The sequence below is a fragment of the Pelecanus crispus genome, chromosome 26 (assembly GCF_030463565.1).
Source record: "Pelecanus crispus isolate bPelCri1 chromosome 26, bPelCri1.pri, whole genome shotgun sequence".
Taxonomy (NCBI): Eukaryota; Metazoa; Chordata; class Aves; order Pelecaniformes; family Pelecanidae; genus Pelecanus; species Pelecanus crispus.
In genome coordinates, this window is record NC_134668.1 from 2179638 (window position 1) to 2203914 (window position 24277).

The following is a 24277-nucleotide window of genomic DNA, read 5'->3' on the forward strand; positions in this document are numbered from 1 at the left end:
CTGAGCAGGTATTTGTGGTGATAAGATGGAGCCTTCCCCGTTTAACAGAAAACAATGGACTTCTCAGTCTCTGAGAATCACTGCGAAAGAGCTTTCTCTAGTCAACAAGAATAAGTCATCAGCTCTTGTGGAGAGATTCTCCAAGTAAGTGCGGTGAGGCTGCCGAACACAAGCTGTGTGTCTAGGTGACAGCTGGTACCTTGAACAACGACTGCTTCACTGGCAGTTGCTTTGCTGCTTAAAAATAATACAGCTCTGTAGGCATTTAAGTTTCTGGTTTAATATATGCTGGGCAAAAGTTTTTCTAGTTGCTGACATTATATTGTTCCTGAAATCAGAATTATCTTTTTTCTGTTGTCAGAAAATAAAGTACAATGTTTCCTGTCAAACTACAAATTGCAATTTGTTTTTGAGGGCAGAGTATTGGAATGCAGGCGGCTATTGCCATTAGGGTTTTACTTCATCAGAAATGGTCTTTAACTTCCTAAGCACAAACTACATAGGTTTCTCTGCTAACATGGCATTTCCTGCCTGCTACTATAAAAAGTAACAGTAATGCTTTATCAATTAGAGACCGGTTAGAAACAGTGGTTCTGTCAACCACGGGTGCTAGATGTAACCCTCTAGTGAGAGTTCCGTCAGTAGCTATGTTCTTCACAGATGTCCCCTTCCAGATGTCTCACAAAACCTGTGTAGAAAAGGAGTATTACCCTTCCCTTTTCTCCGAGAGATGGATGATGGGTTACAGTCAAATCATAAAGTAATATTTTATACACCGAGAAAGCTGCATGGTGGTAGCCTGTACATGTTTTCTGGAAAAGCTTTTATTTCCTGAAAGAAATATATAGACTACAGCTTGGATTTTCAATGGGATTTGGGCAACCAAGTCTCCTAGGCTATTCCATTAATAGCATAGCAAGGTTTTGGAGTATTTAAATCTTGAGTGTGGGAGAAACTTTATGGAGTCTATAGGGGAAGGATAATTGCAATCTGGACTTTACACAAACATAGCTCTTTAAGTTACTGTTTAAGTACTCTGTCCTAGGGAGAAGCTGCTTGCTTGACCACTCTTGTTAAGGTAATTTATTCACCCCTTGAAACTTGATTACAAAACCTGGTCATCTTGCTAAAGGTTGGTAATCCTTTGAAAAGGGCTTACTGGAAGTAATCCAAACTGCTATTCCTTAATCAAGTAGGGTCCCTCTACATAAGCAGTGTCAGTTCCTTGGAAAAACACAGCCCTACTTCCTGGCTTTGCCCACTCTGTCACTCACAGTCAGGAGCATAATTTTTCTGAATTGCTGTTCCCTAAATATTTGTATGTGAAAACACTTTTTTCATACCATAGAGTGTTTAGATTATCGGTTTTGTCAGGTCAGAGATATGCAAATTGCAACAGCAGAGACTTAAACAGTGTGCTGCGGTGGGCTAACTTACAGAGTGAGTGCTGCCTGGGACTCTTCAATCCTTGTTTGTTTTCCAGTGTGGTACTTGACTTTCACCCCCATGTGTCTCTCTGTTGCTTCTTCCAGTACTAATCTCTCTTCCTCCATAAACTTACTTTCTCGGCATGCCTTGTTCAAATTTTGGAACCTTTATAGTACAGCAATGTAGGTTAATATGTTTGCATTGATTAAAGAGGGCCAGCTACATTCCTTTAGCAGCTTTCAGTCTGTACAGTAAATGCAGCTTGTAGAGCAGAAATAAGAGTACAATTAGTTTTCTCTCTAGTGTAACAAGAGGAGAAATCGACATAGGAGCACACCATTCACAGCAGGAAAAAAATCAACTGTTATAAAGAAAAAATGAGTAATAGAGCAGGTATCTGCACATAAGATTTTTTTTCTTAGGAGGAACTGAGCCCATGATATACATTAGTTATTGGTTTGATACCAGCAATTATTTAAAGTCTGAAGCTGATGACTATCATGATATTAGTGTCTCATGTACTCCCTGTAACATATTCACAGTTGTATCAAAAGTAGAATTCCACAGATAACAAAGACAAACATCACTTGCCAAGCAGATGTAGGGTGACGTTTCTTCTCTTTGAAAAGCAGAGCTCTACTTAGAAATGGCAAAATTTGTCACATTTGACTAATTTGTGTGTTTCAAAAGCAAAGTGCAACCACTTTGTGCAGTACAGTAATCAGCGCGGTCTGTGTGCTCCTAGCTTGGAAGTCCTTATGCCCAGTGGAGTGGTGTGCAGATTGCTGGGAGTTTTCTATAGCTTCTTAAAGGACTTTGATTCATGATCCAGGGTGGCTTATCTTCAGAGGGCTGTGATTACTGTTTCCACTGCTGGGATGGTTCAGCTGCTCATGAAGCAACTGCTGAATTGGTGCCGTTTACAACCCAGCATAGTAAAATAAACTGGCACTTATGTAGATTTTCTGCTTATGCCAAGCTGTAATTTGTTACGGTTCAGCAGCTGCTGTATAAATAGCTGAGTTATTCCTGCAAGGGGGCACAGCAGACAGCTGGGTGGCGGAAACAATACAGCTATTCCAAGGTAAACGATCTATATTTGAGAATCAGAGTGCTTAGGTAATGAAAAATATTAATGTGTGCTATTATTGTAAACTGAATGACTTAAAATGTGTCTATCACTTTGCATTGTTCTGGTACTATTTGCTGCTATTTTTCCAGCCTCTGGTTTTATTTGATAGGTCTGGGAAGTGCACAGAATCCTTGGTGGGGGAAAAAAAATCCCAGCTGTCTTCAAGAGCATTCACTATTCTGGTTAAAAACTGTTTGTGTTTTCGTTTTTTTTTCTCTCTTTCCTCTTTCTCAAAGGTATCAGAAAGCGGCTGAAGAAGCCACTGCTGAGAAAAAAAGAAGTGTAAGTATTTGTTTCCTAGGCAATAAGCAACAGCCTGCAATCAGAACAGATCACCTACGTGCAATGTTTCTGTGACAGCTGATTTTTGGAATATCAAAGTTGCTGCCATGTGTCCTACAGAAAACTTGGCTTAGACGTAGTGTTTGCTTTTGACTCATTCCCTCTACCCTTTCTCAGTGTGAGTGAAAGAAAATCAAGTGCCTTGCCCAAAGCTACATGTTGAATCACCAATTTGCTCCTAAGCAAAAGGCAAAATGAGTTAACCACAACACATGAATATCCACCTCTGTTCTTAGCTGTAGGCAGTTGTGTGGTGCCTCTTCCTTTCTTAACTAAATTTAAAAGTCTGCTTAAAGGAAGCTACCAGCCTCTCAGAAATCTAACGCATCTATCTTTGATAGCCGTAGAATCCGTTAAGGGGGATCTTCTCTGAAGTGGCTTACAGGGTTCAAAATGTCCCTGGATGAGGGAGAGCCATCCTTTTTGGCTCTATTACAGCCTCGCTTTCCCTCCTGTAAACTACATTGTGCTTACTGTTCTGGGGTCGGGGGACCCTGGCTGAAATACCAGGCGCTACGATCGCAGGTCTTTGTATAAGCAGATCCTCAGTTTGATTTTTATTTAAAAAGACCGGCAATATTTTCAGGATACATAGGTAAGTCTTTGTTAGACCATGCTGCCTTGATCTCTTTTGTGCTTGAGGAGTCATTCTTTTCCTGTTCGGGATAAGGGTGTGATAAAATAAGCATTCTAAAAATTACTCTCCAGTCTTAGATTTTCTTCATTGCTTGTGTGATCAGGGAACAGGCGAGTCCCAAGCAAGAATGACTTCTGTTTATGAAGTATGCCGGGACTCCGCAGGCGTCGTGTCCAGAGGTGTTCCTGTGGAAACCTGCTGCACAATTTTCAGTACTTCTGGTACATTACAACATTTGCCCTATAACTTTAGTACTTTTTTTTAAACACAGTCAGAAGCAAGCTGATCTTTTTTGAAGTCTAGGTGGATTCAAGTCAATTTGCAAAGCAGTGTTCAAAATGTGACCAGAAGAGTAATAGGGTGAGAGACTTAAGTCCTAATATAGCTGCTAATCCTGTTTAATTCCTGTAAGCCTTGCAGACCTGTTCCACTTGCAGCGAGTTTGATACATAATGGTCTCCGTAAGGGAGAGACAGCAAAAAGGCAATGGTGGCAGGTATTAGATTTGAATGAATCCAGCATGGGCTGGTCTGTTACTCTGAGGAGAGGTAACTAACTACCTGTAAGCAAAACTAGTCTGAAAAGCACTTGAATGTGAGGGGTACTACTGCTCCATGTACTACCATCCCACTCACAGTGGTAAGGCAGCGCTTGCGACTTGTGTGCATCTTTCCTGCTGAGAGCTTTCAATGTGTTGAGTGAAATAGAAGAAAAATTCCAGCAAACGATTTGGTATTCATAAATGGGAGCAAAAAGACATTTGTTGTCAGTGCTTAGCTTCATCCTGACACTGCATGGGAGAATATACTGAAGACAGATATTTTGTAACCAAAACGCTGCTGTTAACTGATAGGAGAATGCATTAACTCCAAAAAAAGTAGTGGCTTCTGAAAGCTAATCTGTAGCTTTTTGGAAGGCCTACTAATTGTTGTCTTCTGAACCAGCTGGAAGACATTGCAACATTTGGCACACCACCCATCTCTCATGTGGCTGCTTTTGCTATTTGTTTGCTTGCTCTAGGACTAGAGACCCTTGTTGTGTGGATTTTGGTCCCCTTTCCTTCATGGGTGGATTCAAGCCTTTTGTGTGTCATTTAACTCATTAGAGCTTGACTCCCTTTTTTCCTTATAAGGCCATCCTGTTTGCTCACTTCCTGCTTTAGCTCCTGACTTTTCTCCCCCCTCCTTCCTTTCCTATCCTGGATGCTTTCTCCATGTGGCAGAGTTGTAACTATTCACAGCTGTGTGAAAAAGCAGAGAGCTGAGATCAGTACTGAGCCTTTAGCTTCCTTTTGCATAGAAAGGAAGTGCTTTAATGCTTCATCAGGCATATAACTGGAATTAACTTCTTGTTCTTTGTAGAACACAGAAAATCTTCCCCCCCATTTTAAAAGGGGGAATCTGAGTGTACTAAAGAAGAAGTGGGAGAATCCAGCGCTGGGAGCGGAGTCTCAGAAGGAAACTCTACGAAGCAGCTGTGCTGAGGTTAGGCACAAGGTCGCCAGCCCCGGGCTCGGAGTCGGGAGCAGCCCTGCGCCTTCCCCAGACGAGGAGCAAACCCCGGGGGCTGGTGCTGCATCTGACGCCCAGGCCCCTTCCAGCACCCCTGGCCAGCTGCAGTGTCCCGGAGCTGACCACAGAAGGCTTCAAAGCCACTCGCTGGAGAGCGGTAAAATGGAAAACTGTCTGAGAGAGTCCAGAGAAGTGGAAAAGCCTGAAGCCAGCGAAAACATGGACTCTTCGGGGAAGATCGAGAAATACAGCGTTCCGCTGAACAAACTCAAGATGATGTTTGAAAAGGGTGAAGCGACTCAGACCAAGGTAAGGATCTGTCCCTTCAAATCCCAAGAGAAACTAAAACTCTGCTGCCTCTTGGGCATCAGGAAAAGTCCCTGGAGGGAGTGGCTCCGAACTATTGACTCTACAAATAGTTGTATTCATTGTTAGTTGAAACATAACGTAGCTGGTGTTAATAACTTACTTGAGCTATACAAATATGTGCAGAGTGCTTAGATTTGTGGCTATTTGTGATTGCTCATTGGAGATGTAAAACAAATTTGCTTGTGAAAGGGGTACAATTTATGAGAGAAAAATAAATATGGAATTTATTAAGATGGTTTTTAAAAGCAAGTTGGGATTGTTTATATCTTTAGATTGAGTTATGCAAACATGAATTGTGTAAAAAAAAAAAAAAAGTGTATACACATATATATATTAAAAGAAAGAAAAAGTAACTGTTCAAAGTGAGCTCAGCAGTCTCAGCCAGCTGCAGTTGAGATGGAAGTACTGCCAGAGTTAAGAGTATTTTTTATATACGTATCAGTATGTGAGTCACACATATGCACATATAGAGACATATATAAAGTCCTGCGAAATGTTCCCATCTTTTCCTTGCTGTTCTCTCATCTTTGCATCTTAACAAATGTTTCTTATCAGGGAAAAAAAAAAAAAATCCTTACGGGGAAAAATAGGCAGAGATAGCCAGACAAGCTCCTGCCTTCACTAGTTTTGACTTGCAAATGCACAGGGCTTGCATTTTCTTACAACTGCTCATGAAATCTGATCCGGCATGTGGACTGCAGACTGTGTGTCCCCGGGGAGAATTGCTTAACTAGAAAATGAGTTGCATATGCTAGTGACTTGCAACATATTCCTGAGGCCTTGATGCTGGTGGATTTTCCAGTTTTCTCATAGTTTCCTATACTTCTGGCTTTGTTTTACTGCGGGTGGTTTTCTTGCAGTACTGAGTAAAAGAAATTTTGTACAAAAGTTGTTTAAATATGTAACAATTAAGGGCTTCAGAGGAGCACCTCTGGGTTAAAGTGAGTTTTGGGTCTGTATATAGTAATTTCCCAACTTAGATTTTTGTAGTCTTTGTCATTATGTAAGAGCTGCCCGTGCTATCGCGTCTATTGAAGGGGCGGGCTGCGGAGGGTGATCTCCTGATAGCACTTCTCTGAACTCTTGCTGTAGGATTAATCAGTCAGGATTCCACAGGAAAGTACCGTTTTGCAGATGGGCTTCAAGTAACTTTATCTTAGCCTGGGGAATAAATTGTTTCGGAGCTGACTGAATCTGGAACTGATATTTCTGTCAAGCTTAGTAATTCAAATATTGTTGAAAACTGATTGAACACAGTAAACACCATACAGTAGGTATGAAACTATCCAGGTTAGGTTCAAATTATGTTCCTATTCCAAGTTCATCTGGTTACTTTGTGCCTTTTCCCTTCTAAAATTAAAAAGCGCTCTAAAGTTTAAGTGTATGGGGGGAGGGGTTGTCTTTGTAATTAGAAAGCACTATTGTAAGATTTCTGTTTCTGGGAATTGATCTGAGGACTGGAGGGTGATGTCATGCAGTCACGTACAATGAAGATAGTTAGGCGCTACGGGGACACAGACCTTTTTCACTAAGGTAGGAAGCAACTACAGCAATGGTCTAAGTTTGGCTAACTGCAGGCTCTGCAATTGCCTCTTCCGTTGATGCTTTTCCTGACCTCTGTCCATTGATAAACCCCTGGTTTAAGTGCAAAGAAGGCTTCAGTTGAGAGATGGCAATTTTCCTTGGTATTTAACTTCAGTCTTAAGGTGTAAGTGCCGTCGGAGCTTTGCTGACAAAACACCTGTATAAGCTAAGTAGCAACATGGATGTAACTTCATGGCAGTGAAGATAAAATGACTTGCCTGGGTGGTGGGCAAGTCTGTGGCAAGAATTCGGGTTAAAGCCTGGATTTCCTGACTCAATCACCCACTCTAAACAAACCTATTCTCATTTTCAGGGTTATAAGCAAAACCTCCTAGTTTATTCATTATTCATTCAGATCTTGCTCTGTCTTCTGCAATTTAGATAAGAAGCAGATCTTTTTTTATTGCATCTTCATGGAAAAAAATGCTCTAACCATATTAGAGGCAGGCAGGTCGATCTAGATTGGTTCAGCGCTAAGCAAAGACTGAACATCAGGTCTTTTATCAATTTCAAAGAATTCTTCCTGTAAGTGATAGTGAAAGCATACACAAAGAAGATCAGAAGAAAGAGCAAGCAGATCCGCAATACTTCTTAAAAAGTTGTCCCCAAGTTGGTTTGTGTTTTTCCTTTAAGGCAAAAACTTACCGTCTTGTGTAGCTAACCTTATGCGCAGGGTCACATTTGACACAGTTATTATATAATGAAATAGGTGTAACTTTTATTTGGTCTTTTGCCCAACAACTCTTTGCGCCCCAGGCGAAATGCTGTTAACTCTGCTTGTGGTACCTCTGCACGCACCTCTTTGTCTTAGAACCTTGAGGCTTTCCAGACACGAGGAATATTTTATCTCATTTTGCAAGCAGCAGAAGCTGTGGCACGGGACTTGTGGCCTAGCCAGGGCTGTAAAGGGAACTGAGCGGCACAAGCATAAGGCTGGGAGTCAGGGATTCCTTTGTACGAAAGGTGTTAGCTTCCGTGAGCTGCAGTCACCCTAGTTACTTGTGGTTGGTCAGTCTATTGATTGTAAGGGGGAAATTCCCTCATCTTCCCTGTGTTAAACTTTTTTCCCCCGATTACTCTGCTTTTCTTCCCCCAATATAAAACTCTTGATATAAAACCTACACAACACTGACTTTTATATCTGTAGGTTTTAGTACGAGGACATGTACAGAAATATCTCTGAACTCTAACTAAAGCTTTTGTATTTTGGTGGTTTGGATTTTTACTCTCAAGACCTAGGCTAATTGTGTTATACAACTTATCTACAGAAAAGTTCTTCAGGCGAAATTGTAATACCTGTAGGTGTCTGAGGTGGCAAAGAGGACAGGAGGAGAGGAGCTGGCAGGACTCTGGGGGTGATTCAGCTGAGAGTTGGAGTGCTCCTTAACTCAGTCTGTTTTAGCTGGTCATGAGATGGCTGCCTCCGATAACTGAACTTTTCCTGCTGCAGTGGATTCCACAGTAAGGTGGTACAATGCAGGGAAAGCTCTTTGCTCTTAAGTCGGAACTCGCCAGCCTTCATGAAGGTCCTGCTGAGTCAAGCAGAAGAGTCTGTTTCTGATCAATATCGAATCCTTCACCACTGGTAAAAATACGGAGGTTTTTGGTTGCTTGGAAGAAAACCTTGATTTTGTGCACGGGTCTAGATGAGGCGCTGGACGCTGCTCCAGAATTCCTGTTGGTGGTAGCTGACTGAACGCTTGTCGTAATTATTTGACAACATGCTGGCCCCTTGCCACCTCTTACTTAGAGGTTTAATTTGTTTAATAATTAATTTCAGTGATAATTGAGAATTATTCTTCTTCTCAACATGAGGGCAGTTCAGCATGATGTTACTGGAGAAAGACTACAGTGAAAATAAATTGAAAAGAGATTCTGAAACAAAGGAGAATGAGAAGAGGGAACCTGAAGAAGTTTCCAATCTTGATTTCTAACTCTCTTTTTCTCTTGAAAAGTGCTGATCGTTTCTTTCAGTGAGGTTGGAATCCCAGATGCGGGATCTAAATTACTTGAATTAAGACCTTTGTTCCCTAGTAGTGAAAACTTCCTTATATGCTCTGCTGCCAGTTAAACTGCCCCTGTGTTTATATGGCAAATTTGTTTTTTCATTTGTAGCTTTGTCAGTCCTGCTGTGTGTAAGAAAATGTGTGTGGTGCCATATTATTAAAACCAAACCAAAACCAACAAAAAAAAATCGCGCCCCCCCCCCCCCCCAAAAAAAAAAAAAACCCAACCCAGGGCAGCGATAAAATGGTCAGGGGTGTCAAGTGGGCTAATAAACATGTTTTTTCTTCTGTGTCCTCAGAGGATCTCACTTTCAAGTGTATTCTGCCTACAATGATCTTCCTTGTATACTAGTCAAAAGCTAGACCCTTTGAATGACAAATTTCTGAGTTGTGAGAACTTCAGACTCATGGGCTCAAGGTGACATTAAAGTGGACGTAGGCTGAGTAAGAATCATCTAAGGATAGTTTGCGCAGAATGAGGAATCTGCAAGTCCTTACAAGTGTGCAGACACTCCCAAACTGAACCTATCAACACATTCAATGGAAGGAAAAGACTTGTCATACCTAAGCTCTTTTCCAGTAAGAAAAGTTACCAAAGTCTTAAACCACAGAAATAGAAAATATTTCCCATGCTAATGGAAAAAGAGGTTTTCCAGCTGCATTTTCCTTTCCTGGTAAAGTTGCTGTTTTGTATGCCAAAGCAGTCTGATTTTTCACAGTGATTATCTTACAGTGCAGTTCTGTTAAAATAAAACTTCGGAATTTCCTTCAGTTTGGTGACCAGCAAATAAGAAACTCGTTGGAAGTTGAGGGGGGGGTGGAATGTGTGGTTGGAGCATCTTGCCAAACCTGCCTTTTTCCCTACGTTAGCCTCAATCTTAATTTCCAACTGGCTCTGTGATTTAACTCTTCCTAGGGAGGGAACAAAGATCTATCACCTTCTAGTATTTTATAGGTTGACTTTCAGCTGTGAAAACATCCTATCTTGATGAAGTCAAATTAAACTCTGCACTTCAGGAGCATTTATCAAAAGCTGCTGAAATTTCTTTTCACAATTTCTTTTATGGAGCATTAGATTTTTGGGGAGTTGGTCTCAACAAATGAGTATTAAATCTGATTGAGCCAGCCAGAGCATCTGTGCAGTCGTGTTACAAAACACCCTGTCCAGCACTGCATTGTCGATAGTGATTATCCTGGATATCTGAAAATATGTAATCTCCAGCACTCTCCTGCTTAAACTTCAGCCTTATCAGACCTAATTAAGGAATGATTTGGTACCAAATGCATAAGCTATCCAAACCAAAACAAGTAACTTTAGATAACTTTTATTACAATAGTATTTATTCTTCTTTCTGTTGCTGAAAATCAATGCAAATTTTTGGTAGCTCAGTCCTTTCATACTTTTTCTGATTTTAAATCATCATAAAATGACCTTGAACATTAGCTTCAAAAGAAATTGTATGAAATACAAAACTTCAGTCTAGATTTTGGCATTTGCAGTGGTAAATGCCTAAAAATCTGATCTTTGTAGTTCTCTGACTTTTCAACAAAGATAACTAGTCAAAGGGCATCTACTGACCTCTTCAAGAAAGTGTTTTCCAGGTGACAGAGGGTCAGGTATTCTGTGATCAAACTTTATATTGGTTAAATAAGATGTCACCTGCTAGACTTGTTTATTCCAGTAAAGCAGATTTGCTAGTGACACCTGTGCATCTTAAAGGATTATACGCAACAATCTTTGTCTGTCCAGGCAGCTGATAGGTGGCTCTTGTCTCTAACAGGTCCCTAGAGACCAGAGGAAGACAGCAGTCGGCAGGAGGATTTCCGAAAACAGCCTCTCTTCGGAGGACTTTGATGTTGGCCAAGGAGAGAAGAGCCATAGCACATCAGGTCAGTTATGGTTTGTGTTTTGGTTTGGGGTTGGGTTTTTTTTAGTTTATAAAATAAAACTGCTTTATACGATACGGCGGAAATAACTTTTGCCTTTCAGAAATGGAAGAAAGTGTAGCCATCTTCCATCTGTAAAGTCCATGTGAGCATTGCATTTAATTAATTAAGTCTTGCTGTGAATTTTAAACCATTATACTCTTAAGCACAGGAAACCAAGGCACAGGAGAAAACTAGCAAGTTAAGGAATGGAACCCATTTTTCCCCTGTGTCTTAATCCTAGAACTACTTTTAATAGTCAAACTAATTTAGAAAGTAGTGAACAGACAGACAAGACAATGTGCCTTCTTCCTTCTTGCTTTGACTCTCATCCCTCCTACCTTGTCCAGACATGGGTAACTACAGCTAGCCTTATGACTTGAGCAAAATTATGTATTTCTCATATGTTTGGAGACTCTTTTCTAACAAAGCATTTACAGTCTTTTGTGTTTTCAGCCTATGGCTAATATTATATCTCACTACTTAGTGATGCACATTGGGTCCTTATTTGAGCAATACTGGAGAGAATGGCAAGGACTACTTACAATTGTTATTGTCCTCCGGAGGGACCTTAAAGATTCATACAACTTTTTAGTCATTCAAGGCCACTAGCTAGTGAAAGGTTGGGGTTTTTTTATCATTCTTCATTGAACAATTAAGCTATTACTGAAGACCTGACCATTATACAAGGAAGTTAGATAGCAGAGCAGTCACAGAAGCTGGCTCTTTAAACCTATTTGGCTAACATCTGACAGCAAAAATGAAAGATGGATGGCAAGTAATGGGACACAGTTCTGAGAGTCAGGAGATCTGCACCTATGCAAAGACTTAAGGTCCCAAATGTTTCTTTCCTCTTGAGAAAAACACAGATGCTTCAAATGATCCTGCGAGACTAAATGGAATTATTTCATAATATGTTTGTTCTCGAGATCCTCATCTGTAACATGTCATGTGATAAATTATTTTCATGGAGAAGGTGGAAGTGGTAGGCGAGATGTCCTTCCTCGCTTCCCATGTTTTCCCCAAAAGACTTTGGAAACAACTATTCCACTACAGGAATGATGTATATTTCCATTTAGCCACTGTAGCAGCTGCTTTCATTTGACAATAACAGCAGAACAATCTTCAGTGTTAAAACTGTTTGCTCTCATTACTTCCGAGACCACTGGCTGGATGCTGCATCTGGTGAATACACTACTTCTGAAACTAGCTGGATTAATTATGAGACTTGGAGCATAAACCTTTGACTTGAAGCATTTCTGTGCTCTTCACATCTGGCATCTCTGTGGTCTTGGGACTGGTGAAGGGATGGGATTTGTAAATCTTTCTGCAGACAGGTCTACTGGTGTTCCTGAAAGTTACCCTTTATTCATGTAGTTCTTTTTCCAGGGCATCTTGTAGATACTAGTCCAGCACTCAGCCCAGATAAGGCAGAGACCAAGAAAAGCCTGGAGATGCCTCGCTTAACAGAAACTTCAATAAAGGATAGGCTGGCGAAGTATCAGGCAGCTGTGTCCAAGCAGGGCAGTTCCACAGGCCTCATTACCATGGTAAGTCTGTTCTTTGGCTCGTGTGGAAGTGAATTTTTGTCCCAACCTGAGACTGGAAAGAAGATCTTATGGAAACCAGGCTTTTTGAAGATAATGCCATCTTCTTTTGAAAATAACTTTGTGCCCGTAGGAGTCATTTCTAATGGCGAGTTGCCTCTACATACTGTAGGAAGAAAAAAGTATTTGCATCTTCCTGGAATAATCTTGAAAGTTTTCCAAGGAATTAATTTGAGGTCCTTCGGAAACATAGCTGACATTCTTTTTCTTTCTGCATGTCTGTAGCTCTCTGCATATTTGTGGTTGTGTGTTATTTGGGGTTTGGGGTTTTTTGGGTTGTTTTTTCCCTTTTTTTTCTTTTTTTTTTTTTTAAACCAAACTCAATTATGTATTGTACATTAGCTACAAGCTAGGGGAAACTAAGGCACAGTAAGATGGAGCGACTTTCAGTGTCATACACTGCACAGGACCTGGATCTCTTGGCCTGCAGCTTTGGGATCTCCAGTCAGTTTTCCTCCCTTTTGCTTTTCACCTCCTTTCAAGTCTTCTCGCCCATTATCTGAATCCAATTAGACTCTTGCAGTGAATGAACCCGTGCCAATTTTGCAGATATCTGGTCAGAAAATGAGCAGTTAATGAATCATGGTACAGTATTGCCGCTGAAGAGATTGCAAGAATCTAAGCTTTTGTTAAAAAGTGCTTAAGTACATTTGCTGGAACTGTCTGATACTTTTGCTTAATGATGGGAACTTTTATTGCTTAAGTATGACTTTTATTAACCAGAGTAATAGATTTTAAGAGGCTAGGCCTTTTTAAGTTAAGAAACTTGCACTGGAAATAAAAGCCAAATTTTATGGTTCTAAGCTTTGGAAGAGTGCATGCTTCCTGGGTATCTTTGTAGAATGGCAAAAGTCTCTACCCAGCTGAAATGATTTCTGAATTTCATATGCAGTGTGGATCTAATTCTCCAACCCTTGGGAGGAAAGTAAACTTCACCGCATGAATGGAAAGTAATTGCAGCCAGTGCAACAAATCTGATTAACTGCTAATTGATGATTTCTGCATCCTGTTTCTTGCCTGGATTCAGTTTGCTAGATTGCCTTTTCCAGTTTGTGGCTCAGAGTGGTAGCTGATCCACTAAATTATGTCCTAATGGCAAGAGATTTACCATAGATGTCTCTTGAGACTCTTGTTTGCAAATCCCCAACGCTATCAGCTCGAGTGTCAGTCCAGCCTGATGCTCTTGGGATGTCCCATTTGGCACAATCTCCTTCGATTTTGGCCTGGCACATTGGCAAGGGCAGCACATAAGATGGAACAACGGTTTCTGAGGCCAGTGTTTGCAGTACTTCTGCGTTCCAACAGCAGCCATAACGCTTGGATATTCCCCTTCCCTGCTGACAAAGCAGCTAGGGCTCTTTTGATATGGTAGTGTGGTATTTGTACTTCCCTTCTCTTAAAATGTGTCAGATCTGTGCTATAAAGGGAAGCCATAGTCTCTCTTGGGAGCAACTATTTTGAGGGCATTGGGATGTAATTAGGCCTGGATTAAAACTGATAGACTCTTTTACAGATGGTTAGAGTAAGGGTGAGAAGCAATAATTTCTATGCATGGCAAGTGATACAGGAAGGGGAGGGAGGGATGATGGACAGCATAGTTAGAGATCAATACATTAAAATTCTAACATTCAATTACATACCTATTAGATGTGGCTGGTTTTGTGCAGACTTGTTTACAAAATCCGGTAAGATGCTGGTGCTGGCATTTGGCTGTTTCTCTTTCATGTTACAGGGAAGATGCCTTATGAAAGGCACGAGTCTTTCTTCAATTATCTTCTATCCTGTGGCAATGAAAGAAACACGAGATTTCACTGGATTTTTTTTTTTTTAAGTCCGAAAGATTCTTTTGTGAAAATCTCAAGTCAGTTTGTCAAGAACAAAAATCTTGGTAAATAACAATTAGGTTTTTGACTAGTATTGAAGCAAGGGTAGGATTTGCTTTTATGTTGAATTGTATTTTTCAGTTACACAGTGCTTTAGATAGTGCTTGTCTTGAAATACTTGTAATTTCAAATGCAAAGTTAACTTTTCTGGAAAAGGAAGATGTGGATTCAGCAGAGGAAATGAGAGTTGATTTTAAACAGGAATCGGAAGTAGAGAAAAGGGGTTGTTTAGAAAAATGCAGGCATTACCTCCATAAGGTATAGTAAAATTCTGCATCCCCATCTCTTTTCTTCATTAGAATGTATCATTTACCAAGTTTGTATAGATTTTTATGGTCCTTCCTTTAATTATCACTGTATATACTAGGAAAACAGCTTAAAAAAGATTTTAAGAAAAATAGAAAGCAAGTACTTTCCTAGGGGAAAAGAACGTGTCAACTTTCAAGTGCTTTATTCTATAGAATGAGATTCAAGCCAGTGAAAGTGAACTCAAGAATTACAAATCTGAGCAGAAGGAGAATATGCCACCAAGTCTTGAGGACTCCATTTCCTATCAGGATGGGGAGAAGGTAAGAAGCTCATGCTGGTGAAGATCAAGGACTTCACTTTAAGTGGAACTAGTTGTAGAAGCACAGCTGGTATACTTGTTCCACATGCCATCTAGAAATTGAATATGAGCAGCTGATACAGATTATCTACATGCTGCAGAATTCCTGATTTTTTTTTTATTATTATCTTTTTAGACTATCTGAATTATAAGCTAGCAAGTCTCTGTGGAAGACTCTTAAGCAGTTTTATAGAAAGTCTAGAGATAAATTTTAAGGTTTTTTTTGAGACTTCCCCTGTCGTCTTGGTAATGACATGCCTGTAGTGTTGCACAATCCTTCAGTATCATACTTATGTGTGTTCTGATGGCTTCAGTAGCTGACTAGGGCTGAAACCTCTGGTTTTGTGGGTTTTTTTTGTACTGGATTTTTTTTTTTACTCTGCCATTAATTTTTGATGACTATGATGAAGCCACCTAAACTTTTTTTGTGTCATGTTCCCTAACTGTAAAAAGATGATTCACAGCTAGGTATTTGTTTGTTTGTGGGTTTTGGTGTGTTTGGTTTTGGTTTTTTGGTTTTGGGTTTTTTTTTAAATAAAACAAAAAAGAAACCACACCAGAAAAAAAAAAAAAAAAACCTATGGGAAGCTTTGTGTGACACAAGTAAAAGGAGTTTGTCACTGTTTCTTCTGCATTTAGTGGCTAAATTTTGATTAAGGTAGCTGAGAATGCCAGTTTGGGTTTGTTCCTGGTTTTAAGCTTCAGCTGTAAATTGAGACTAAACTACTCTGTGAATTAGAGATAATAAAGCATGCTCAAGCATTTGTATACTAAACTGGGGACAGCAGACGGGATAAAAGTAGCTGAATAATAATTGGGGTACTGTGTATTCCAGCCATTCTGAACACGTGGCAGCCTAATGCCAGGAGGGCTTTGAGAGCTTTCCAGCCTTCCTTGGGCAAGGGGCCAAACTGTTGCTTTCAGCTGTTCCTCACTGACAGCTGAGCAGCTTCATGTTTAACTGGTCCAGGCTGCTTTTTACTAAAAGGTGAGTTAATTAAAAAAACCACCTGTTAAATCAGAATACTTCCCTGTTGTTGAATGGAAGTTTTGGATAAAATTTCTTGTATTCAGCTGTAATTGTGAAGTTACTTGTTGAGGTGTCCAGGTGCAATAAAGAACCTGAATAGAACATTGTTTGAGAGCCAGGATTGTCCTTCTGAAATGACATGATGAATGTTGGAAATAAGCCTAATTAAAACTACTAGTAGTAAATGTCAGAAACAGGAATCCTCTGGCAAAAAGGAAACTAAAGAAACTTGCTAACCTTCTCTGTCATTTTTCACGCTGAATCCATGAAAGAATTAGTAGCCAGACGTGTGACTTTAACAGCCACAGAACATGCTGATACACTTCCCAGTATATTAATGTTACAGTTATTTTTTTCAGTAGACCAGAGTATGTTAATGTATGTAACTTGCTTCCTCATTAATTTGCAAACTCCAGTTGCTTGCAATGGACCTTCCAATCATTAAAGTGAATTAGTGATGACTTGCAGTTAATCTTGTTACAGTACTTTAGTTTCTCAGTGTAGCTATTTACAACTATTTGATTTAATAGCAATAGTGCCAAGTTTAATAAAGACATATACATCAAGAGCTTTATCTGTAACATGTTTAGTATCTGAAACTGGTTTATATCCACCTCTTCTAAAAAGTTTGGTGTGGGGGTTTTTGGGGTTTTTTTTTTTTTAAATATGAATCTGTTTCTGAAGGAGGATGAACAGGATAGGTCTAGGCATGTTTGTGCCAACCTGGGAACAGCAGACTTCTAGTTCTCCAAAAGCTTTGCACTGTCTTTGCTGAGTGTTTAAATATCACAGATTTGTCACATGTTGCAGGGACCCATGATATTTCCAGTAAATGTGTACTGCTTGGTGTCAAGGGATTTCTAAGAAAGAAAATCTGGGAGGTACATCAACGAAATCAACAAGGATTCTGAAGACTAATAAAGTGTGTGTGTGTGTGAACACTATGGCAGATGATCTGAATACTGCAAGAGCTGTAAAATTATGAGGATGTCTACCTTGCAGCAAGGACTAACATTCTGGACAGTCAGCTGGACTTTGCCTTGTGCCTTACAAAACAAAAAGTAGCTTCACATGCACCTCAGTGTGGCCAGCGTATTCCTCTTTAAGCGCTTACAGTGTCAAACTGCCTGTTGTGTTACTCAGGCCGTGATTATTCAGACTTCAGAAGGTCAAAGGTGCTCATGGTCTAATATTCTCTTGCAGGTTTCTGTAGGTGAGAACAGCTTGTCTTTCCACTCTGGTGTTCTAGAGGATGGCAATGGTAAGCACTCGTTCTCCTGCCTCAACAAGAGGCTGAGGAAAAGCACTGACTCTGCCCAGTTGTGTGTAGGATGCTTAAGATCAGTCCTGTCAAATGATGAATGTGACCCAATAAAAACTTGCTTTGTACTAAAAAAATCTGTCCTGTGCCTAACGTAACCTGAAAGAAACTGTTATAAAGTTTTAGCTGTTCATTTGCAGTTGTAATTCTAAGACATCTGTAACTCTTGTTTGCACTGACTGAACATAATTTAAGTGTAGCTTCCTCACGATTTGGCCTTAAATTACAGCTCTGGCAACTATTAGATCAGTCAGTAGGCTGAAGTACTTACTAATGCAGGACAATTACCAAGTGTCTTAGGTGTTGTCCAGAGATAGCCAAATTCCTATTCAGTAAAGTACGTAAGCACATTCTCATGTTGCCTTAGCTTTACGCCTAAATGCAAGTCCACACGTGAGCACTTTGTGGAAATGAAGAACAGTTCCTGGAAGTTAGGTGTTGGATCCCCGTATATTAGTTTCCCTTACATATCAACTTAACTTCCCTGGTAAATCAGAAAAGTAGAATGATCATGTTTTAAGTATCTGGATCTAAAGGTTTAATAGCAGATGTTCAAGAAAAAATGTTAGCCCTTGGCTGGTAGGCTTGTTGTTTGGTCTTAGGAGCATAAGCTTTCCATGGCTTTAAAGTCATTGCAATTACCTTTTCCTCTTCCTTTGTGCCCTTAGTTGGACAAAACTTGGAGAGCAAGACAGAAGTTCAGAAACCTGTCAGCACAAAGCAGCAAAACTTTGGTTCTAAACCAGCTGGCCAGACAGATGCATCTCTGCCAAAAGCAGCGAAGGTAATGCAGCTATTTATTCTCAAACATTGGCAATGGTTAAAACCAACTAACTTCTCTATTTAATATTGAAAAGCCTTAATGCAACCGATGTGGTCACAGAGGGTCTGGCAATAACTGTCTCTGTATCTGATCTGCCTTCATCAGACTGTGTTCACGAGGGAACTTTAATTCAGAATGGAAAAGCATCTCAAAACTGTCAGTTTTTCTTCAAAGACCAAGTTTGAGTTGCTTGCTGGGAGTTGTCCCACTGCTGTTACAACAGTGTGCCCCTGCGACAGAGGCAGTTTCTCTTCAGTGTGGGAAGAGGGGTTTGAGCAGGGGATCGTATCCGAGCTTGTCTATGCCTCTTGTAAAGTCAGTGCTCCTAGAGACTGGCACTGAGGTGAAGAGATACTGCTCTTCAGAGCCTGTGATAGGCTGGGACTTGGCTTTCCGCCCTCCTCTTCCAGCTGTTCCCAAGGTAACTGCAATTGGTAGCAACTTTCTAGTAAGGGCACTGCAGTGACTGATGCCACAAAGACTGCATTTGGCGTTCTGAGTAGCAAGTCCTTAATGTTACATTTTCTTTAGCAGGAGCTATAAAGCATAAAGCAGATGGAAAACTTCTTGCATAGGAATGTATTTGCTAATCTTATTAGACACACAAATGGCAGTGCTGAACATTTTAATCACGCTGTACTTTCTTGTCACGTGTGCTGTCTGGAGTTAGGATGCCTATTCCCTGGGCTGCCACAGACTTCCTGGCTCACTCCTGAGGAAACAACTGTGCTTTTGTTGTTTTCCCCATCTTTGAGAGGAACAGCACTGACCTCACAAAGACCAGTGAGATGTGGCTTCCTAGTGTTCTGGAGTATAAATGCCAGTATGTGAAATTATAGCTGCCTAAACGTTTTTGTAATCTCAGTCTGTTACAGCATACAAGATAAACACAACCTGTGTGTCTCGGTCCTCTGTGCTATCTCTTTATATTATTAGAACCATTTTAGTCCTCTACCTTGTTACTTCTTTAGATGCTGCACTGCTGAGATAGAAACCCAGATGCTGTTTATTCATGTAAGGTTCCTTTTTGTCTCTTCCAGCTTTTGTTTCCTGTTCTTGGTTCCTAACCTCTACTCCTGCCTTCTGCTTCCCTCCTAATGTGAGCTCAACTCTCAGCTTTCTCTCAAGTTTTTCTATATTTATTTGGCCTCACCTTCCTCCTGTAGCTCCTATTTGTAGTATGCCTGGAAAGGAATTTCTTTCTCTTCACACCTCAAACCACCTCTCCATCAGACATAGGGCTCATTGTTATACAAGTAAGTTCCTTTTCTTAGATGGGGATGTGCATTGCAGAAGCACATGCCAGCACCGTAATGTCATCTTGCAAAACTAAGCTTTCAGGAAGAGTTACTTTCTGATGGGCAAGCAACCTGTTGCTGCCTTGCTCTCTGTGGCAAGCATAGATGATTAAATTTTTGTTTGCACCAGTAAACTCTGATTTTTTTTTTTTTGAGATTTCGTTTAGTGACTCAAAATTCAGATTTCATATGCAGTTTTGGCAGCACCTAGAAATTGTGGATTTTTTTTTCAAAAGGAACTCTGAACTTTTGTTGGTCAAGCTGTCATCATAATTAGAATTTTAATCTACGATAACTTCAAGCAATGCCTTAACAAAATTGAAATACCCGTTAAATTGGCAGGGAACTTTATGGTTGTGACAAACTGACTTCAGCTGGCTCTGTCTTCAGCAATCTGTCCCTCACATATTGTAACTTTCATTGCCTGACTATTGTTTCTAGTCTGTTATAAATAAATTGCTGTAATTATGTCTTCCTGTGACCTTCCTGTTTTTTCTTTAGCCATCATATTTTTCCTTAAAGCTTTTTAGTAAGTTTGTAGCAGGTAATTCTTTGTCAAAGAAAAGCTACGATATCAATGTGTCTGTGCAAACCCATGGTATGGAGCCTAGGCACTCTTTCACCCTGCTGCTAAAGTAGTTGTAATCAACATGCAGCCTGAGACTGCCAATTTTTCTACTGTAAGTTATTTAATGTTTCCTTTAAACTGCCTTCCCTATTGGCCAAGCTTAATAGATTCCAAGAAGTGAATGGCATCAAGTGACCTTTTTTCATGGACAATGTACTTGCTTCCTTGATGCTGTCAGAAAACAAAATCTGAAATCGTTCCCATGCAGCGCGACAGTGACACTTGACTCCTTAGTGTTTGAGTTTACCCTTGCACTAAATTCTCAGGAAATTCTCTTAGTGAGCACATAAACAATTTTAGCTGTTTAACCTCAAAGCCCTGCTCACTTTAAGTCTTGACCAAGTTTGAGGGCTGTGTGTCTGGAAACCTGAGTATAGTTTCTTTGCGATAGAACTGGAATTGCTTACAAGTGAAGTCAGAACTATGTTTCCTGCTGCCTGCATCTGTGCTGAGACTATTTCCTCCTCTCTAGGAGAGGAGAGCATTTAGCAAAAGTGGATAATTTCAAACTGTTGAGCAGCCTGTTCCACTCCTTTCCCCTCCCACCCTCTACCTTTTATTTTGAGGCTACTTCAGCTCTTTTTCTACGCTATTTTTTTTTATTTTGGTAAGTCTCATACTGACTGTAATCTACCTGAATATTTCTTCATCATTTTCCTATAAAGAAAAATTGAGGTTGCAGAATTAGGTTAGACAGCTTTTTGGGAACTGACTCAGTCAAAGTTATAACTGAGTTCTAGTATTTTCATTGTTCCTTCTCAACCATTGCTCAACTTGTGATGCTTCAGCTGTGGAATTCACTGGGGCAAAGCCTTGGCTCACTGTCAAGCCACAGCAATGCTGTGGGCCTGCCATAGCCTCTTCCTCACTCATTGCCCACCAGAACCCACTCTACCACAATTAGCACTGAGTTGCAGAAAGTGAATCGCTGCAATTTTTCTGAGAACTCTGGAAGCCGTGCATGAACCCAAGCCAAGTCCCCTAGCAGTTGATTTATTTTCCAGTTAACAAGCTTTCTCTTCTTCCCATAGAAATTTCAGTTGCCGATGAAGGAAACCTGTGTTGGGTGTCAGAAGACTGTGTACCCGATGGAAAGGCTTTTTGCCAACCAGCAGGTGTTTCACATCAGCTGTTTCCGCTGTTCCTATTGCAACAGTAAACTCAGGTAAACACACTGCTCCATTTGGCTGCTGTCTAGGAAGTGTAACTTTCCTCTTCAGCAGCTGAGTAAGGTGCTGTTCAGGCTTAGCTGAGCTGCAGGCTACCATAACCCAGTGAATTGGAGAGAAGCGTAGGAGTGGTAATACAGTTCTAGTTCTGGCAGTGGCTTTTGCACTTGATGCAGTCTATTTTTAAACTCTTAATGTAATTTTGCGTAGGGAAAAATAGAATGTCCAACTTTGTCAAGAACTCCTGACACTTCAAAAGAGGGCCATACAAACTCATGAAAGCTCTGAGCTCGTCTTTTCGAAACGCATTGGAAGACTGAAATTGAATCTCTTTGGTAACATAACTAAAATACACACCCGTCTCGGTGGCTGACACACAGAATGCTAACATTTGACTTTGTATTTTCCTGAACAGTCTTGGGACATATGCATCTCTGCGTGGGAATATTTACTGCAAGCCTCACTTCAATCAGCTCTTCAAATCTAAAGGCAATTATGATGAAGGCTTTGGACACAAACAGCATAAGGAATTATGGGCAGGCAAAACTGAATGTGAAGAATCCCTGGAGAAAACTGTCCATGGTGTAAATGCAACAGAAAGTCCGCAAAGCCCAGGAGTGGAGGATGCCCCAATTGCAAAAGTAGGAGTTCTGGCAGCAAGTATGGAAGCAAAAGCTTCAGCTTTGCCTGAAAGAGAAGAGAGACCAGCAGAAACCAAAAAGCTCAGGATTGCCTGGCCACCTCCATCTGACCAAAGTGTTCAAGGAAGTGCCTTAGATGAGGGCATCAAAGTACTCAAACCCAAATGGCCCCCGGAAGAAGAGATTTCCAAGTCAGATGTGCTGGAGGATGTGGATCTGGATCTCAGAAAGTTAAGAAGATCTTCCTCGCTGAAGGAAAGAAGTCGTCCCTTTACAGTAGCAGCCTCGTTTAGAACAACATCTGTTAAAGGCCATAAAACTGAGAATTCATCTTCTTCTAAGGCAGAGAGAGACATGTTGAAAAGAAGTGAGGAACTGGAGAAAGAGGTCATGGTAGACAAAAAGCAAAAGGAAAAGAAGGTTGAGAATAGGAACATCCAGAGTGCTGAAGAGAAAAATGTAGAAGAAGAACGGGAATTGTCTGGTATCAAAACAGTAGAGCATAACTTTGTAGAAAATGGCCAGGTGAATGCAGAGACAGATGAGGAAGAACATGCTATGGAAGAGCAGGAAATTCCAAATGAAGAATTCCTTGAACCAAATTCTCCTAAGCATTCCAGCTTAGCCAATGTCGTGACTGCTAAGGAATCATCTCCTAACCAGAATCGCAAATCCCAAGATGTTGGTTTCTGGGACGGTGAAGATATGGAAGACCTATCTGTGGAAGAACAGATCAAAAGAAATCGTTACTATGAAGAAGATGATGAAGAATAATTTGGCCTTTTACTAGAAAACTTGCTGCAAGGTGCTGGGCCTTTTTAAATTGGTGGTTTTAGCTTTAACAAACAGCTGTCTTCCATGAAAGCAATGCTATACTGCACATTGACATTAAGGGAATCCTATGTGCAAATATCTCAACTAGAAAAACACTCTGGAAGCCTGCAAAGAGTATATTTAAGTGCATGGAAACAAGTATCTGGCTGTGGGATAGCTTCAGCAGGTAATCTCTGTCCACAGCACAAGAACAGAGCTCTTCTGTACTCTTACTGTCTTATCCTTTTTGAGCTTCAATATGTATTTCACTAACAATTTACAGAATTTCGCTGTACTCTCAATGGTGGTGTGAAACAGGCTTTCTGTAATACACTACTTTTACCACTACAAATGCTACTGCAGTGCTTAGGGACCAATTTCAAAGGGACTTTCTGGCCTGCTTTAAAAATGGTGACTTAATGCACTTTAATACATGTAAAGGGCACAACTGGGGTTTTTTTTTAATAATAAAAACATTTATGTTTGTGCTTAGTATCCAACAACTAAAGCATCTTAAAACCGAGTGCAACGTTATTTTCTTTCTCAAAACTGCCTATGATCAATTGAAGACTCCCTACTGTATTTTTCTCTGTGCAACTGGAATGGTGTACCTGTTGCTGGAACATATGTATTTTGGTGCTTACCCAGAAGCTGTGCTGACTGACAGATCTCTTTGATGACAAGTCAACACTTTGCAGTAGCCTGCAGGGCATTACTTTTGCATTTCATGGGGTTTTGGGCTTTTTTTTGTTGTTGTTGTTGGGCTTTTTTTTTTTTTGTTGGGCTTTTTTTTTTTTTTTACTTGGAGTTCATCATCATTCATTTTAAACTGCAGATGATATTTTTAAGGCCTTTTGACAACTTTGAAATCCTACTTGTATCAAGCTGCCATTCATCTTTTCATTATGGCTGTGAAATTATGCTGCATTGCAAAAATCTCTGGAATAAAACCACCTGAACAGTGAAACTTTCTGATTGCTATCATTGAAGCTTAGTACATTTTTAAACTTGACTTCATTTATTTTACAAATAATGAAATCTTGAACGGTGGAAGGAGGATGCCCTTTTATATTAGCTTTTATTTGTACTGTATTCTCATGAGAATTAGCTCTTAACTATACTTGAGGTGTAAAATATTCTGCTTTCTTAACAGTCCTGCTAACTACAAAACCTTCAATAAAGTTTGGTCATTTACATTAAAATTTAAGTCTGAAGACTGGATTCATACTTGTTTCACAAAGAGGCAGCATTTTAAAAAGACCGTGGGAAAAGATGGGCAAAATACTGGTGTTCTTACTGGATGTTGGAGACCAGACAGTGATTTTTCTGGTGCCACTAGGTGACACTGTGTGTCCACTTTTTTCTGGTTGACAGTCGAATGCGCAGACTGTGCTCTCATATGCAAGAGCATGTGGAAGAGGGACTAGAAAAGGATGCGCAAAATAAATAAGGACATGCAGGTATTTTACACTTCCATTTCTGGTTTCAGGTGGTTCTTGGGCATGGTAGCTGAGGACAACTA

At 40.3% G+C, this 24277-nt stretch overlaps 1 protein-coding gene across 4 annotated transcripts; it reads left to right on the plus strand.

The window, feature by feature from the left end:
- The first annotated feature begins 25 nt into the window (after positions 1-25).
- On the plus strand, positions 26-22716 carry LIMA1 (LIM domain and actin binding 1). Of its 4 annotated transcripts, none has more exons than XM_009486169.2 (10): positions 26-144; positions 2797-2842; positions 4901-5359; positions 10791-10899; positions 12361-12485; positions 14887-14994; positions 17266-17323; positions 18052-18167; positions 21164-21297; positions 21717-22716. In XM_009486169.2, the coding sequence occupies exons 1-10, from the start codon at positions 26-28 to the stop codon at positions 22714-22716; spliced, it is 2274 nt and encodes a 757-aa protein (XP_009484444.1). The 4 variants fall into 4 exon arrangements, with proteins under 4 accessions (XP_009484444.1, XP_075581105.1, XP_009484445.1 ...); XM_075724990.1 differs by lacking the exon at positions 18052-18167 and adding an exon at positions 19247-19305; XM_009486170.2 differs by having other exon boundaries at positions 17266-17317.
- The last annotated feature ends 1561 nt before the right edge of the window (positions 22717-24277 follow it).

Bases quoted from the DNA above. Each gene is read 5' to 3' on its own strand.
- LIMA1 (XM_009486169.2), top strand. From the start codon at position 26: ATGGAGCCTTCCCCGTTTAACAGAAAACAATGGACTTCTCAGTCTCTG. The intron at 145-2,796 runs GTAAGTGCGGTG...TCTTTCTCAAAG, and splicing joins CTTGTGGAGAGATTCTCCAA to GTATCAGAAAGCGGCTGAAG. The intron at 14,995-17,265 runs GTAAGAAGCTCA...ATTCTCTTGCAG, and splicing joins CCTATCAGGATGGGGAGAAG to GTTTCTGTAGGTGAGAACAG.